This window comes from Mastomys coucha, unplaced genomic scaffold (genome assembly GCF_008632895.1).
Source record: "Mastomys coucha isolate ucsf_1 unplaced genomic scaffold, UCSF_Mcou_1 pScaffold6, whole genome shotgun sequence".
NCBI classification, from domain to species: Eukaryota; Metazoa; Chordata; class Mammalia; order Rodentia; family Muridae; genus Mastomys; species Mastomys coucha.
Window position 1 is genome coordinate 23014459 of NW_022196912.1, and position 16274 is coordinate 23030732.

General features: G+C 39.2%; 1 protein-coding gene across 2 annotated transcripts in view; it reads right to left on the reverse strand.

Annotated features, from left to right (window-relative positions):
• Ppp1cb (protein phosphatase 1 catalytic subunit beta) overlaps positions 1-16274 on the reverse strand; it is a 33698-nt gene that overhangs the window by 5794 nt on the left and 11630 nt on the right. For both annotated transcript variants that reach the window (XM_031355334.1, XM_031355333.1), the window contains 5 exons: positions 9024-9155; positions 6192-6422; positions 4094-4198; positions 2089-2160; positions 1402-1553 (listed from right to left, as the gene is read on the reverse strand). In XM_031355334.1, coding sequence (XP_031211194.1) covers positions 1402-1553; positions 2089-2160; positions 4094-4198; positions 6192-6422; positions 9024-9155 — 692 coding nt within the window. The remainder of the gene's footprint in view (positions 1-1401; positions 1554-2088; positions 2161-4093; positions 4199-6191; positions 6423-9023; positions 9156-16274) is intronic.

Genomic DNA, 16274 nt, shown 5'->3' on the forward strand with positions numbered 1-16274 from the left:
AAAAGAAAGAAAATGAATCTTCCATTTGCACACAATCCACATATACACATGTAACTTTTTTTAACTTATAAAACCAAACCAACAAAGAAAAGAGGCCAACAGAGCTGAAGACACAGCTCAGCAGTTAAGAGCACTTGTAGCTCCTTCAGAAGGACTTGAATTCAGTTTTCAAACACTCACAACCACCTGAAACTCTAGGTTCCAGGGAATCTGACACACTCATCTGACCTCTGTAGGCACTAGGCAAGTCTGTAGTGTCTGTACATACATGAAAGCAAAGCATTTACACAAAGAAAATAAAATACACACTTTAAAAACAAAATTAAGAGGTCAAAAATATTTTCAGCCAATATATTATAAAAACAATTGTGGTTTACAGATCATGAACTCCTGAGAACAATGGACACCCTTTTATAGTATCAATAATGATTTTTTAAAAGCTAAAATAATTAACTGTTTTATTAACCAGTTTATAATTACACTCCACAACTGTCTCAGAAAAATTCTCATACCACAGTTTGTTTTTTCAAAAAGCAATACTGACATCTGGGTAGCCTCAGAGTATTGCCATATTACACAGACGCCACACAGAAAACAGACCACCCCTGGAAAGGTCAGCGAGAGCACTGCCAGGGCTGTAGGTAGCTCACTGTACTATAGAGCATTCTCTTGAAACAATCACAGAGTGAGCTGGCTTAGTCAACACTGCCTGGGCCACTGACTTGGGAGATCTAGAGTCTGGCCTCCTCATCTACATTCTTCACATATAAATCATATTACTGTTTAAGTTTGTAGTTAATTACTTTATGTGTATGGGTGTTTTGCTGCAAGTGTGTCTGTGCATGACTTGCATGCCTGGTGCTGTTGGAGGCTAGAAGATGTCTGATTTCCTGGGACTGGAGTTTCAGACAGTTTTGAGCTGACACATGGATGCTGAGAATCAAACCCAGGTCCTCTGGAAGAAAAGCCAGCACTATTAAATCACTGAGCAAACTCTCTAGTCCCCTCCCCCCATTACCTTTCCTAGGTATCAGATCATATATTTGAATATGGTCCTCAGAAGTTGGAACCATTAGGAAGTACTAGGTATCCCTGGGGATTTTGAGGTTTCAAAAGCCAAAGCCATTCTCAGCTTTCTCTCTGCCTTGTGGCAATTGCCTCAAGAAGGACATTTTCAGCTGCTGCTCCAGAGCCATGCCTACATGCCTGCCACCACCCTCCATGCCATGATGGTCACAGACTCTAAATCTGTGAGCTTAAAATTAAATTCTTTTTAAATTCTAAGTTGCCTTGGTCAAGTGTCACAGTAACTAAAAGACATCAGGGTAAATTATCTACCTATCTACCTAGCAATAAATGAAGATGTGCAAAATTAACAATAAAATATCTTATACTATGTACCTGATGAGCTCGACAAATCAAGTCTAAATCATGACGATTCAGAAATTTACTGACTACATCAGCTCCAAAAGTAAAAGAAACACCACGATCATTTTCTCCCCAGCCTTGTACATCCTTATCTGGGTCGGACCACAGTAAGTCACAAAGCAAACCTTTAGAAAACAGAAAAACAAAAAACAGAAAACAGTGAAATAGAAGCAAGCACAAAATACAACACACATCTCTCCTGCCTTCTTATAATGATCATCACTTGTCCCTAGGCACTCCAGTCTAAACCAGTCTTTGTTAAAACAACCATACAAGTACAACTTCTCTCTGGCTTCCCAGAGTAGTACTTTCTGATGACTTCTGCATACAGAAAATATGTGTGTGGCACACTCAAGTGTAATACGTGGAGGCCTTTATTTTGTTTCGGCTATCATTTTCTGTATAGTCAGCTTATTCGCTCCTTACATTACACTACTACTGAGCACCAGCCTATTGCATTACTTTACTTATTTATCATGAAGCCATGAATACATTAATGCTTTTAAATAAGACTGGCAAGGCGGCTACTTTCCTTGCTCTGATCACTTTGTTAACTGTTTTCAGGGATGATACTACGTTTCTAAGTGACTTTCACTAAATCAATTCAAGCACATCAACATTTTACATAAACCAGTTAACTAAACTTCTGAATATACTAACCTGTGTCAGGTACGTCAGTGGGTCTCATAATTCTCCGAATCTGTTCCATAGATTGTAGGTCTGGGGACAGTCCTATATATAAAAAGAAAAAGACTTGACATCTAGCAGAATTATACTTCTGTTATCTTTTCTATCTTTCAACCAAGGAAATAAATCATTATCCTTCAAGAGACTTCAAGGAGGAAGGCCACTGTTTTCTCGCAGTACTCTTCCTGAGAACACACTCAGTTGCAACCTTCCTACTTCTATTGTACCTTCATGACCACCAGATATTGTAAAGCATTTTTACTTGAAGGTTAAAACATCTCTCTTAGTCCCCTAGGAACCTTTCCCCGTATCACACCTCAACATGCTCATTATCTGTAACTAATGAGAAGGATAAAAAAAAAGCACAAGAATATATCTTTAAAGTAGAACATAAATATAATGTATTGTTTCTCTAGAAGGTAACTCAGGTACCACCACAAGAAATGAAGCTAAATACACATATTCCAAACTGCCATATTCCTATCTCAACTATGCCAATGCCCTTCAATGGTTAGTATCTATGGAAAAAACATTTCAACTAATAGAGTGAATTGTGCTGTCAGAATAAACCTCTCACACCTCAGGCCTCACCACCATCTTTTCAGCATTTCCATTTCAACGCTTCCCATTAAGACGCTACCATGTATGATACCAAAAAACCATTTTTTCCTGTATTTCATTAAATTGTTCCAGAGTGTGTGCAAGTGTGTGTACATACGTGTGTGTGTACATACGTGTGTGTGTACATACGTGTGTGTGTGTGTGTGTGTGGTGAGACTGATTCTCACTATAAAGCCCTGGCTGGCATGATCCTTGGTCTTGAACTCAGAAATCCACCTACTTGTCTCCTGGGTGCTGAGAGTAAACGTGTACTTGCCTCTACATTGTTCTAAGTAAGATTAACTCATTGGCCTCAAGATCACTGATTAAGGATTGAATTTAGGTCCCAAGACTTTCAAAGCAAGCCCTTACCATAATCTTTCCTAACTTTTCAAAAACTTTTCGTGTGTGTGTGTGTGTGTGTGTGTAAGTAGTATCACAGAAATGCTTATTGCATATTCTCCAGTGAGTTCTCATGTATGTGAACTTATAAAACCTTCATCTGGACAGCCAGGGCTATACAGAGAAACCTTGTCTCGAAAAAAAAAACCAAACGACCCCCCCAAAAACAAGCAAAAACAAAACAAAAACCCCTTCATCTGTAGTAGACTAAATTGTTCATGAAGACCACACATTTGGGGCTCCTAGTCATTAGTCATGGCCATTTACGATCCTCAGAGCATAAACCAGAAACGTAGTTCCTTGTGAGAGATACCGAGACACACTGAGGTAAAGCTGGGTGCTAAGGCTGGAGAGCTGAAAACTTTTTTGATCTGAATTCTAATCTCTGTATTCTAATGTCCTCGTTTCCTAACATGTTGACGTTGTAGTACACAAAACTTGGGAAGTTGTATGAATTATGTTATGTTTAGAGTTTGATAAAAGGTCTTTAATACAGACAGAAACATAATTAGCCTCTCATTTTGAATGGTGGCCAAGTCCTTTTATTCAAAATTGAGGCATGAGCTAGATCCCAGCACCACAGGAAATTATTTGACCAGCTAGTCAAGCCTAGACTGAGGCAAAGTTAAAATACTTCGTACACCATATAGTTATCTTTTATCTTTTCTTTTTCTTTTCTTTTTGAGGTAGATTCTATGGCCTTGAGATCCTTCTGCTTCAGCCTCTGAATCCTGGGGTTACAGTGTGTGTGGACTACTCTTATTTAACACTTTTATATGAGGCATTCTTTATAAGGTCCAGTGTTGAATTTATTATTTTGAAACTGCGTGTTCCTAAGTAGCCAGGGCCTTCCCTGGTCTGGAATTTGCTATGGCAAGCTGGCTTCTAGTTGCTGTACATCTCCTGCCACACTCAGCTTCCCCACAGCACTGTGATTATTACAGTTATCTTCTAAATAGCAAATTTATTACTCTACCTCCATGACAACAGAAGATTTTCTCATCAACAATAGCAGCTATGGGCAGACAGTTAAAACAATCAGTGAATGTCTTCCACAATTTAATATTAAATCTTCGTTTGCCTATAAAAAGGGAAAACATAGAAAATTAAAGAATCAATAACTATTTTCATTAGTTAACTGAAAGCTAGAATATGGTATCTTAATTTTTTTCTCTGTGCTTGATTACTTAGCCCTTTTTTCTGTAAGTGATTAAGCTATGTTCACTTTCATAAACGAGACATAGCTCATGTCTGACTACTTGTCCAGCATTCACATAATTTTTTTCTTATATGTTTCTAAAGGAGGAATAAAACATTCAACACCTACCTTCTACAGAGTTGCAAAGACTTCAAAGACTGTACTGTTTTATGAAATACATTCATCAAACAACTTTTGTCTTATAAAAATCACTATAGTACAATATTTTTGAAATCATCTAAGTAGACACAAGTGAAAAATGGTACCTCTGGAGCAGTTCATGTTAACTTAATGCACTGAGTAACGAAGTATAAACCTACCGCCAGCAAAGGAACACTTCCAAGTGCCTATGTGGTATTCACTTTAGAGCAAATTACATCTTGCCACTACAGCAAGTGAAAAGACACAAGGCTGTAATTTTCCCATAGCCCAGCTATAACAAAGGCAGCTTCCCACTCAGAGTTACCTGATTTTCCTGATTTGGCATTAAGTTCAACTACCAAGCCAGAGAAAGGATCAAAGTCACAACTATTAATTTCCTGTTTTATGTCCAAGCCTACCTTTTAATGAATAAGTATAATTTATAGACTGTTTACAAGCAGTTTTCCCACACATCGTTCCATTTGATGTCCTTCCTACCCTTAATGACGTCCACGCCTCACATTATCGTCTAAGAACATACCAATATACCTCATAGAAAGATGGCTATCATCTGATGCACTTCAACTTACTTCTTCCTCACAAGTCTGATTTTAAGGTCACAAAAATGTAATGTAAAACTCAAATACACAATGATTACTATTATAACATAAATTCTAGGTTTTTTTGTTTTGTTTTGTTTTAAAGTAACTTGCCACATTCCAATGTTAGAAGTGACTAGCATATAGAACACAAACATTTGTTATATCACAGGAATTAAGCTATATGAGTTTGATAAAAACTACCATATTTAAGAAAAAGTAGATTCTAATGGATAATTTAGCATTCAAAAATAAATTTAATCAGAAAACTACTAGAAATGACTCAACTGTAAGTGACCAAATACATCTAATTCCATATTTAATTTAATTAAACTGAAAACCCAAATCCAAATACAGGGTAATGACACTGGGAAGACTGCTACACAGCTGCAAGTCAGAAGGATTAGAAAACAAGAATACTATATAACCAAGGACTCAGTGCCTCTCTAGGTGAAAGATTAAAATCCTAATAATGAAATTTGACTTTTATTTAGCATTTCTATTTATGTGTATGCATGTGTACCTACTTGCCTCTGTATTTGAACCATGTGCATGAAGTGACTGCCCAGGCCACAAAGAGAATGGGATCCCCGAACTTGGGAGTTAAAGGCAGTTGTGAGTCTCCTGAGGAGCAAGGGCTCCTAACTGCTGAGCCACTTCTCTACTTCCAACTTTTAGGGTCAAGGAAAGAAACAACTACAAGCTGTCTTCTGATCTCCAAATGTGTGTCATAATACCATGTGTGTGCGTGCACGTGCACACGCGCGCACGTACACAAACACACAACATGGTAATAATGAATAAATGTAAAAAGCAAACCTTATCAAACAGCAGAAAAACAGAGACCACCGCCTGTAGTGACCTGTATTTGTTTTACTTGGATAGTTTAACCAGATAAACTAATTAAAAAAGGGCCTCCTTCAGCCAACTAAGTGGCAGCCAGCCTGAAACATGACCAAGGAGATCCCAAGAGAACAATTTAATGTGTTTCCTAGCTTTAGACTCTTCTTTCAGGGTCTTTGTCTGAAATCCTATTTAAAAAACAACAACAAAAAAGTTTCTCCAAATTGAAGAAATTCATCTGAACTATTACAAGCATATGGAAACTCCTCTCCTATGTCTTAAATCCCACTTACACTCATCGTAGAATCCATAAATGCGATTGATGCTAGCACACTCATGGTTTCCTCGTAGAAGAAAGAAGTTCTCCGGGTATTTGATTTTGTAAGCCAATAGCAAACAGATGGTTTCCAAAGATTGCTTTCCTCTGTCCACATAATCTCCTAAGAAAAGATAGTTGGCTTCTGGTGGAAAACCTCCATATTCAAATAATCTTAGTAAGTCTGTATATTGTCCATGAATATCTCCTAAAACCAAAAGAAGTCAGGTTAGAAAAACTGATTGCAATTTTATGCTTCTGTGACTTAGAACCTGAGGATCTAGCAAAGTTGTGTCTGAATCCCTATCCTATAGAAATTGAGATGGTAAACTAATATTGTTGTAGTATTGTCCACAAAAATGTACAGGCAATTTCTAATAAGATAATAGATAACTGTCACAGTTACTCTTATTAGCTGATAGCTAAACTTAAGTCATACTTGTTATATCAAATATCAAGAACTAAAATACTTCTATTACCTCAAATTATTGCTATATTAAGTAACACTGAAAGGGTACTAGTAAGAAATACAAGCAATCAGTGACTTAAAATGGTTTAATTTACAAGATTCACACTTTATAAGTACTGTAGCTCTACTGACTTTTTCCATGCTAGGGAAATGTGGTACAATACTTGGAAGATGCTAAGTGGCAGCAACAAGCTGTAACTCCCCACTAGTCATATGATCATGACTGTACTGGAGATCAATACTGATGGTTCACAGTGTAATGTGTCAAGCGATAATGTTCAGCATTAGTGTTCTAAATATATTTTTGGGTTTATTTTATTTTCAACTTAATGTTATTTTATTTATAAACAATTATAAGATACCAAACATTTCTACAAAGTTTAAAACTACTGCTTTTGCTTTAAGGGTGATACTGTAAGTGGACTACTCAACATTTACTTTGCTCCTATTTATTTGATGGATACTGTACAAAGCACCACATATGATTTAATAAACCCCACAGAGAAAGAGAATACAAAGAACAAAAGACATACGCTACATCTGTAGTTCCACCAATCTAACCACAATGATTCTACAACAGTCCCTGGAATGAGGAGGCCTCCATTTTGGCACAAGTAAGCAATCACTGGGGTAACTCTCAGCCTGGACTCTAGGGAACCCTTCCACAAACAGTCCTTGTCCAAGGAGAACATGGCCACCTATTTCTCCTGACTCAACCTACAAACTTACTGCAGTCCCCTGTGACTTTTCCCCAAACCCTGTCACCTTGCCCAGAGCTGCTTCTCTGACACGATCCTAGAAGCCTAACGTGCTAAGGTCAGGAGATACTCCTAGTCCACACTACCCTGCAACCCCAGCTGGGGGACATTATGGAGTTCTGAGTGTTGATGGAATGTTCCCTTACTACCTTGTTCCTAACAACAGACCAGCAACCCCCAGAGAGGGAGGAGTTCCTCCTCCAAACCAGGTGCCAGGGCCCTGGGGCCTTTGCCCTGACAGTATGATACTGAGCTCAGTGGAAGCCTGGTATGGAAAGGGCAGCAGGCCTAGGAAAGGACAGTGAGTACCCCATTAGCAAATAAACACTTCTGAGCAGTTCAAAGAAAATGCTCCAAACATCTTCAAGTTATATGCATTCACGGTAGAAACAAGCTTAGAAACAAGCAAAACGGAGGACATTGTTTGCATATGGCAACAGCTCTCCTTAAGTGCATAGAAGTACCTTCAGAAACACTATAGCCATTTCAAAAACTACCTGTATCACCACAGGGAAGGCCGGCATGCTGGAGCACTCACAGCACTTCCTATTGCATGTGAACTACAGAAAAATGCTACTTTTTCTCAAAAAGATTTATTTATTATGCTCGTAACCACTGAGCCATCTCTCCAGCCCAAAAAATGCTACTTTTAATGTAGTAATTTCTTTCCAAGTTTTGTCTTGAGCTAAAACAACTGTAAGACTTAAGAAGAATAACTACAGAGTCTAAGTAGTATCTTGAAAATCACTACAAGCCAGAAGACCACGGACACTGCCACGCTGACACTCAAGATTCCATAACTGTTTCTTCTTTTCTTTTTCCAGACAGGTTTCTCTGTGTTCTTGCTATCCTAGAACTCTCTCTGTAGTCCAGGCTGGCCTTGAACTCAGAGATCTGCCTGCCTCTGCCTCCAGAGTACTGGGATTAAAGGTGTGGGCCACCACCGCCCAGCCCTATTAATTGTTTCTAAGCAGCATTGTAACAATGCCAATTTCACCACATCCTTAAAAGCACTAAATATCAATTTCTGGCACTTTTTGTTTGTTTTTTATTTATTATATGTAAGTATACTATAGTTGTCCTCAGACACTCCAGAAGAGGGCGCCATCTCGTTACAGATGGTTGTGAGCCACCATGTGGTTGCTAGGTTTTGAACTCATGACCTTTGGAAGAGCAGTCAGTGTTCTTAACCACTGAACCATCTTACCAGCCCCTTTTTGTTTGTAATCTGATGAGTTAGGGATGTGTTTTAAACCTCATTGTACTGATTTTAGCAATCTCCTAAGAGCTGCCCATTTTTCTTAACACTATTCTTTTTATTTCCAGGGCCATTTTATACACTATAGATAGCAACCTTTGACCTTCTGTAATGTACCAAATATTTCTGTTGCTTCTAACCTGCCATTATTATGAATTCCAATAATTCCAATTTAATAAACCTATCAAATGTATGTTTTCACTAGGCCACCCTCACCATACATACAGAACATGTGCTTATGTATGTTTTCACTAGGCCACCCTCACCATACATACAGAACATGTGCTTTAGAAAACTCATTTTTAACTTTACCAATTTACATACCACAAATCTTCAGTGGTGCTTCCAACTCCAGAAGAATAGGCTGGCTGAGAAAGATCTCACGAGACTTGATGCACAGCCCTCGGACTTCTGCTTCAGTCATTTGCACAATCTTTCCCGGACGACATCCTCGTACTGATAAAACAATGAGGAAGCTCATCAGCTTTACAAAATTATTCATAAAATAAAGATGCTTAAAGATAGCTACATCCATATTTTGAAGATTAAAGAAAAAATTCACACATGGATTGGGTTGTATGGCTAAGAATGAGTTTATTTTATGAACTGTGGTATTAATTCCCAATGTTGCTGGTTTCTCAGGATACACCATGAGCTACTAGACCAAGATACTTAATGGACTTCAAGGCTAGCATCTCTGAAGGCCTAGCTTACTCCCACCAAATCAAGGCTTGCACCGAGCAGGAGGCAGAACAGCATGCTCACTAGGGAGCCAGCGGCCATGAAGAAAGAGAGTGAGATGTTCAGCTTCAACCAGTTCCATCAAGTATCAGCAGCACCAAAGCCTACCAACCACAGTCTGGTTGCTGATTAAAATAAACACTACAACATGCAGCCCCTACTATTGCCCATTTATAAATGATTCCCCACTTCTTTATCCCCCTCTATCCAATCCCCCTCACCCCCCAATAACTGCTAAGATTCCTTTGTCAGATTAAAACAGGCTTAAAAAGTCAGGCTGGGCAGTGGTGGGGCACACCCTTAATCCCACCACTCAGGAGACAGAAGCAGGTGGATCTCTGTTCTGTCAGCCTGGTCTACAGAATGAACTTCAAAAGTATACAGAAAAACCCTGTCTCAAAAAACTAAAAGTCACCTTAGGCTTCACAGATTAAAACTGTATATTCTGTGACTATATTTAACATCAACTAGCAAGAAAGAGATAAAAGGGGCTGGCGAGATGGCTCAGTGGGTAAGAGCATTGACTGTTCTTCCGAAGGTCTTGAGTTCGGATCCCAGCAACCACAAGGTGGCTAACAACCACCCATAATGAGATCTGATGCCCTCTTCTGATGTGTCTGAAGACAACTACAGTGTATTACACCAGAGCGAGCGGGGCCACAGCGAGCAGGGCCGGAGCGAGCGGGGTATCCTGAGTTCAATTCCCAGCAACCACATGGCTCATGGCCATCTGTATAGCTACAGTGTACTAATACACATAAAATAAAATAAATCTTTAAAAAAAAAAAGAGATAAAAGAATACAACATTGTGCATAAGTTGAAACTTAATGGCAATTATAATTAAGTCAAAAGATGAATGTGGGTCCCTTAAAATAAACGTTGGCAAATATGGCAGCTAATAAGACTATCTTAAAAGCATAAGAACCCATGTTAAAAAGCAGGGTGAAGCCGGGTGGTGATGGTGTACGCCTTTAGTCTCAGCACTTGGGAAGCAGAGGCAGGCGGATTTCTGAGTTCGAGGCCAGCCTGGTCTACAAAGTGAGTTCCAGGATAGCCAGGGATATACAGAGAAATCCTGTCCCGAAAAACAAAAACAAAAAAAGAGCAGGGTGAAATAATCCTAGCACTAGGAAGACAGAAACAGGAGGTAGATCCCAGGGGCTCTCTCTGGCCAGCCAGCCTAATCTGCTTAGAAAAACTCAAGTTTTTCACAACTGTAATCTGAGCATTCATGTAAAGCTGTGTTGGGTTTTTATTTAAAAAAAAAAAAAAAAAGTACTTTTGCTGATTGTTACTCTGAATTCAACAGTGAATTCCAGGCCAGTGAGAGACTGTCTGAAAAGACAAAATTAAAGTGGAGGTAACTAAGGAATGATACCAAGAAGCTGTCCCCTATCCTCACACACACATACACATGCCCTTGATTGAATGTGTTCGAGCAAGGAAGGAAGGGTGGACAGACATACACAGATTCCCTTTTTTGCTTAAGACAAGATCTCATACAGACTGGGCTGAGTCTGAGCTCACTATGTAGCAGGGGATGGCCTTGAACTCCTGATCCTCTTACTTCTATCTCCCAAGAGCGAGGATAACAGGCATCTACCTACCACTACACCTGGTTTTGGCATTTGGATTTTGTTTGCTTGTATGTATGTATGTATGTATGTATGTATGTATGTATGTATGTATGTATTTCTACTGCTTCACTGTGTAGCTCTGGCTGACCTTGAGCTCAGAGATCCACTTATCTCTGCCTCCCAAGGTGTGCCACCATACTTGATTTGGCATTAGTTTTAAATTGGAAACCCAGTTTAATTGGGGAAAGCATACACCACGAAAGACAAAGGTCTCTGGCCAAGTAAACGCAGGGCTAAGATTGACTGTTCAGAAGCCAACAGCAGTTCAGCAAGTACCTAGAAACCCACTGTGCAGTAGTTGTTAAAGACAATAGCAATGGAGCCAACAGAAGCACTAAAGTTGGCACAATGGCATGTGCTTGAGGTGAAAGGACTCTAAATTCAAAGTCAGCCTGAAAAGTGTGAGCCCCTAAGTGACATCAATGAGGTTTACAATTTATGATTTATACTTTATGAACAAAATTAGTTGAAACTAAATGGCAATTATAATTAAGTCAAAAGATGAGTGGGTCATTTAAAATGTCAGTTTAGTGGCTGGAGAGATGGCTCAGTGGTTAAGAACATGGACTAGTCTTCTAGAGGTCCTGAGTTCAATTCCCAGCAACCACATGGTGGCTCACGACCATCTGTCATGGGATCCAATGCCCTCTTCTGGTGTGTCTGAAGACATTGACAGTGTGCTCACATGTATAAAATAAATCTTAAAATGTCAGTTTAAAGTGGACATCCTTTTCTGTTATCTATAAATTAAACGTATTTAATTTGTGTGCAGGCTCATCTGTGAGTCGAGCAGAACATAGAAAGGGACCCTCTGCATCAACACTGTACTAGTCCCAGTCACTCACTGCACATGGAGTCAGGCTGGCAGCCATCCCCACAGCACAAGTGGGAGAGGGGTTACACTTTACACTGGCTTTTAACACTGGTGCTGGGGTCTTCATTCATGTTTGGTCGAAGAACTCTTACCTGCAGAGCCATTTCCCCAGCTGTAGGTTTAATTTTTAACCCTCCCAAGTAATTCTATGGCTCATATTAACATATTTACAAAGTTTAAAATGCATAATTTACAAAACTAAAATTTTTATCAAATAAAACAATGTTGCAGTGATGGTGGTTGAAGTTGTGTTTCTAACCAACAGCTTCTTAGGATTAATAATTTTTCTCCCCACCTAGAAGCACATAAAGGCGTATTTCCGACTGAAGCAGATCTTAGGGACTGGTGAAATGCTATCAGAAACTAAAGGTTCCAAAGGCTTTTCTTTAGCAAGTGATCAGATCTCAAAAGTGAAAACCAAGGTAGTTCTCAGAGCAACTCAATTCTTTCAGTTCAGAAAGATGCCCTGAAGACCCCCTGGGTCTAAGAGGGCTCCCGAGTCACATTTCTCAGTCATCTTGGAGGGGTGGAGATGTCATAAAGTCTAGAAATCAGCTGTTCCTGTTACAGCCCATAATATTCACAGGACTCCAGTGTTTGAATTAAAGGTTCAGATGTAAGGTCACATCCCATTATAAAGGTACAGTCAAGTCTTCAAACCTCATTAGGCTCAGAACACTCATCAACTGTCATTTGGCCCTCCTGGTATCCCAAGTTATCTCACTGTACAGATTTGATAACTTAGGATCATAACACTTGGGTTTCACACAATTTAGGAAGCAAAAAACAACAAGAACAATTCAGAACCTGTCATAGCCAGTACTTTGAAAAAAAGTACTTTATATATAAAATTTCCTCGTAAAATTCTTCAGTCTGCAATAAAGCCATGCTAAGACCCCAATATAGCAAACATCTACTATACTATAGCTAAACAAAAAATATTCTAAGGTATTGTATATAAATAACTACACCTGAATATACAACTCTATGAATGGCTAACTACCACACACACAAGTAAGCTACTTCTCAGCTCTGGATATGCTGTTCCCTGCAGCCATAATCATTCCTTTTTGCCCTAAATAACAATGTCCAAGATCACTATTCCTTCATTACAGAATAATCTGACCTGTTTTCTGATTTTAGAAAACAGAAGTAAATTCTTTTATTCATAATCTTTTCTGTGACACCTACTACCCGGGTAGCTATGTACAGTCATCTGCAGTGCTCCACTCAAGGACTTATCACTTTGGTGCCACCATCAATGTTACCAAAAACTTCAAGTACATTTCTCTTGAACATGACTTAACTTAGCTGAGTAGAACAAAGTCACAGAGAAGGTTGACTTTTATTTAAGAGCACAGTTTTACATAGTGATTTTTATGGTAAAACCATAATGCTGCTCTGTAACTTTGCCAATGTTAGCAATTATCCATATTTTACATTTTAATGGCTTTGCTGGATATATAGCAGCATTCACTGAAACCGTAATGTGCATGTCCCTGATGACTAAGGTTTTGAGTGCCTTTTCCTAAAATTAGTGGGTCATTTAAATATTGTTTGCTTATTCTTTAAAATGTGATGGACCTTTCCCTTCTCTTAATACTGTTTCAATGAAAAGAAGGTTTTTAGGGAACATAAATTTTAAAACAATTTCAACTAGGTTAATCTTGTCTTCACTTCTTAGTGCTTTTTGCATCTTACCAAGAAATCACTTCCTTTGCTAAGAACATTTTTTTTGACATTTGGTTAATTAATTGTATAATATATCATAAATTAGGTTGTTATATTGCTTGAAGTAAAAGTCAATTTGTTTTTAAGATTATTTTATGTGTATAGGTGTTTTTTGCCTGTATGTGTGTGTACCCCATGTATACAGTGCCAGTGGAGGACACAAGAAGATGTTAGAGCCAAAAAAATTAGAGTCACAGACAGTTGAGGGCCTCTGGAGGAACAAAAAAAGCCCTTAATTGCTGATCCATCTCTTCAGCCCAGAGTTCATTTTTATTCAAGCACAAAACCAACTGATTGACAGCACTTGTTAGAGACGATCCTTTCCCCCATTAGACAGCACTGGCAGCTTTGTAAAAACAAAACCATCCTCTTAGTGCTGAGTCTCTTTTTATATCATACTATCATAGTTTTTTGTAAAGCGTCAATATATGGATTAAGAACACTTCAATTCTAATCTTTAACATTCTTGGGGTAATAGAGGTATTTATGTTTTCCAAGGTTTTAAAATTGGCTTGTGTTTATGTTTGACCCCAAATTTGTGGGGCTTGTGGGGTATATGGGCAATGAGCTGAGAAGTCTAGTAGAACTGATGTCTTAATTAAGTCTTCTTCTAACCCATGACTTTTCTTTTCCTTGCCTTTTATTTGCCATTCATTCTTTTATTTCATTTCTTGTATGTGCGTGCCTGCGTGCGTGCATGTGTGTGTGTTGTACCTTTACTTGCTGGGCTATGTTACTAGCTCTGGTCATTTTTCTCAACAATGTCTATTTTCCTCTTGTAGTATTTACTGTGGCAATCTTGAGTATTTTTCATCAAGCTGACTTTAAGAAGACTAGTATAAATGTTTAATTTTTCCACTATGTGATATTACATATAATTGGAATAAAGATAGGAATCAATTTTGTACACTGACTTTGTGAATTATTAAGTAAGTTTACTGTTTCTTTGAATTTTTAAGGCCAATCATTTGCTATAAAAGTTTCAATTCTTTTCTAATCCATGGTGGTCTACATGAGAATGTGCCCTACAGGCTCATATACTGGCATACTTAGTCCCCAATTGACGAACTACTAGTGAAGAACTGAGGGTTGTTGGAGAAGGCAAGTCGCTTAGGGGTGTGCTTTGAAGTTCCAAAAGCCCAAGCCCAGCTCCTCAACCAACTGTGCCCACCCTCACTCAGCTACTGCCCTAGCACCAAGTCTGTCTGCTTCCTACCATAATGACCTTGGAATAAACCTCTGAAACTGTAAACAAGCCCACAATGAAATGCTTTCTTTTATAAAAGTTGCCTTGAAGTCAGGTATGACAGTACATGCCTTTAATCCCAGCACTTGGGAACCAAAGGCGAGTGAACAGCTCTGAGTTCCAGGTTAGCATGGTCTACAGAGAGAGTCCCAGGACAGTCAGGCTACAAAGAGAAACACTGTCTAGAGAGGGAAAAAAAAAGTTGCCTTGGTCATTGTGGTCTGTTTCACAGCAACATAAGAATAACTAAGACAGAAGTTGTTACCAGGAGTGGTACTGGTGAGACAAGCTTGACCTTGCGTCTTGTTGGTAGAAGTACTTTGAGGATATGGATTAGGAAAGCAGTTGAATGCTATAGGTGGGGCTTAACATCCTAGTAGGAGCCTGAAAGACAGTAATGCTGAAGGCTAATTTGAACCGCGCAGGCCAAGCTCAAGAGTTTTCAGACGGGAAGAATATAGCTGACCTAGAGACCATTCTTGCAATAATTTGACAAAGAATGTAGCTGCTTTTTGCCTGTCCTAAGCATCTGCCCGAGGCTAATTAAATAGTTTTGGATTAATGTCTCATGGGCAGAGGAAACTTCAAAGACTTCCTAGCATTGACTGCAGGAAGGTGTGAGTGAAGCCTGGACTGTGTTGTAGATGTCAGAGTCACGGGATAGCTGCCAAGGAGAGTTGCTATCACACTGGGGAACTAAGCCAGGAGAGAGAAGTGGGTTGCAGTCAACAAAACTGAAAGGAACTGACATCTGAAGAGCGCAGACAGACTTGGAGTCTATCCTGCGCAGTTTCAGTCTTGCTTTGGTCCTGTATTTTATCACTATGCTCTCTTGCCTCCCTTTTGGAATGGTGACGTACATTCTGTGCCACTGTATGTCAGAAGTATGTCATTTGCCTTTTGATTTTACACGGGGTTACAGTTAAGAGACTATCATGTATCTCAGAAAAGACTTGGACTTTTAAATAGTGTTGAGACTGTGATAAGATTACGGGATTTTTTTAGTTATTAGCCTATGAAAGCTAGGGACTAGAATGTGATGGTTTGAATGAGAATGCCCCCCACTAGCTCATATGCTTAGTCACCACTTGATAAAGGTGGGTCCTCCTTGTTAGAGTAGGTGTATCACAGGGGTGGGTTTTGAGTTTCCAAAAAGCTCAGGCCTGAGCTTCTTCCTTCTTCCTCCTCTTTCCTCCCCTAATCCCACTGCCCTGCTGCCTGTGGATCAGGATTAAAGAGCTAAACTAAATGCTTTTAAAAGAGTTGCTTTGGGGACTGGGTAGTGGTGGTGCACGCCTTTAATCCCAGCACTTGGGAGGCAGAGGCAGGCGGATTTCTGAGTTCG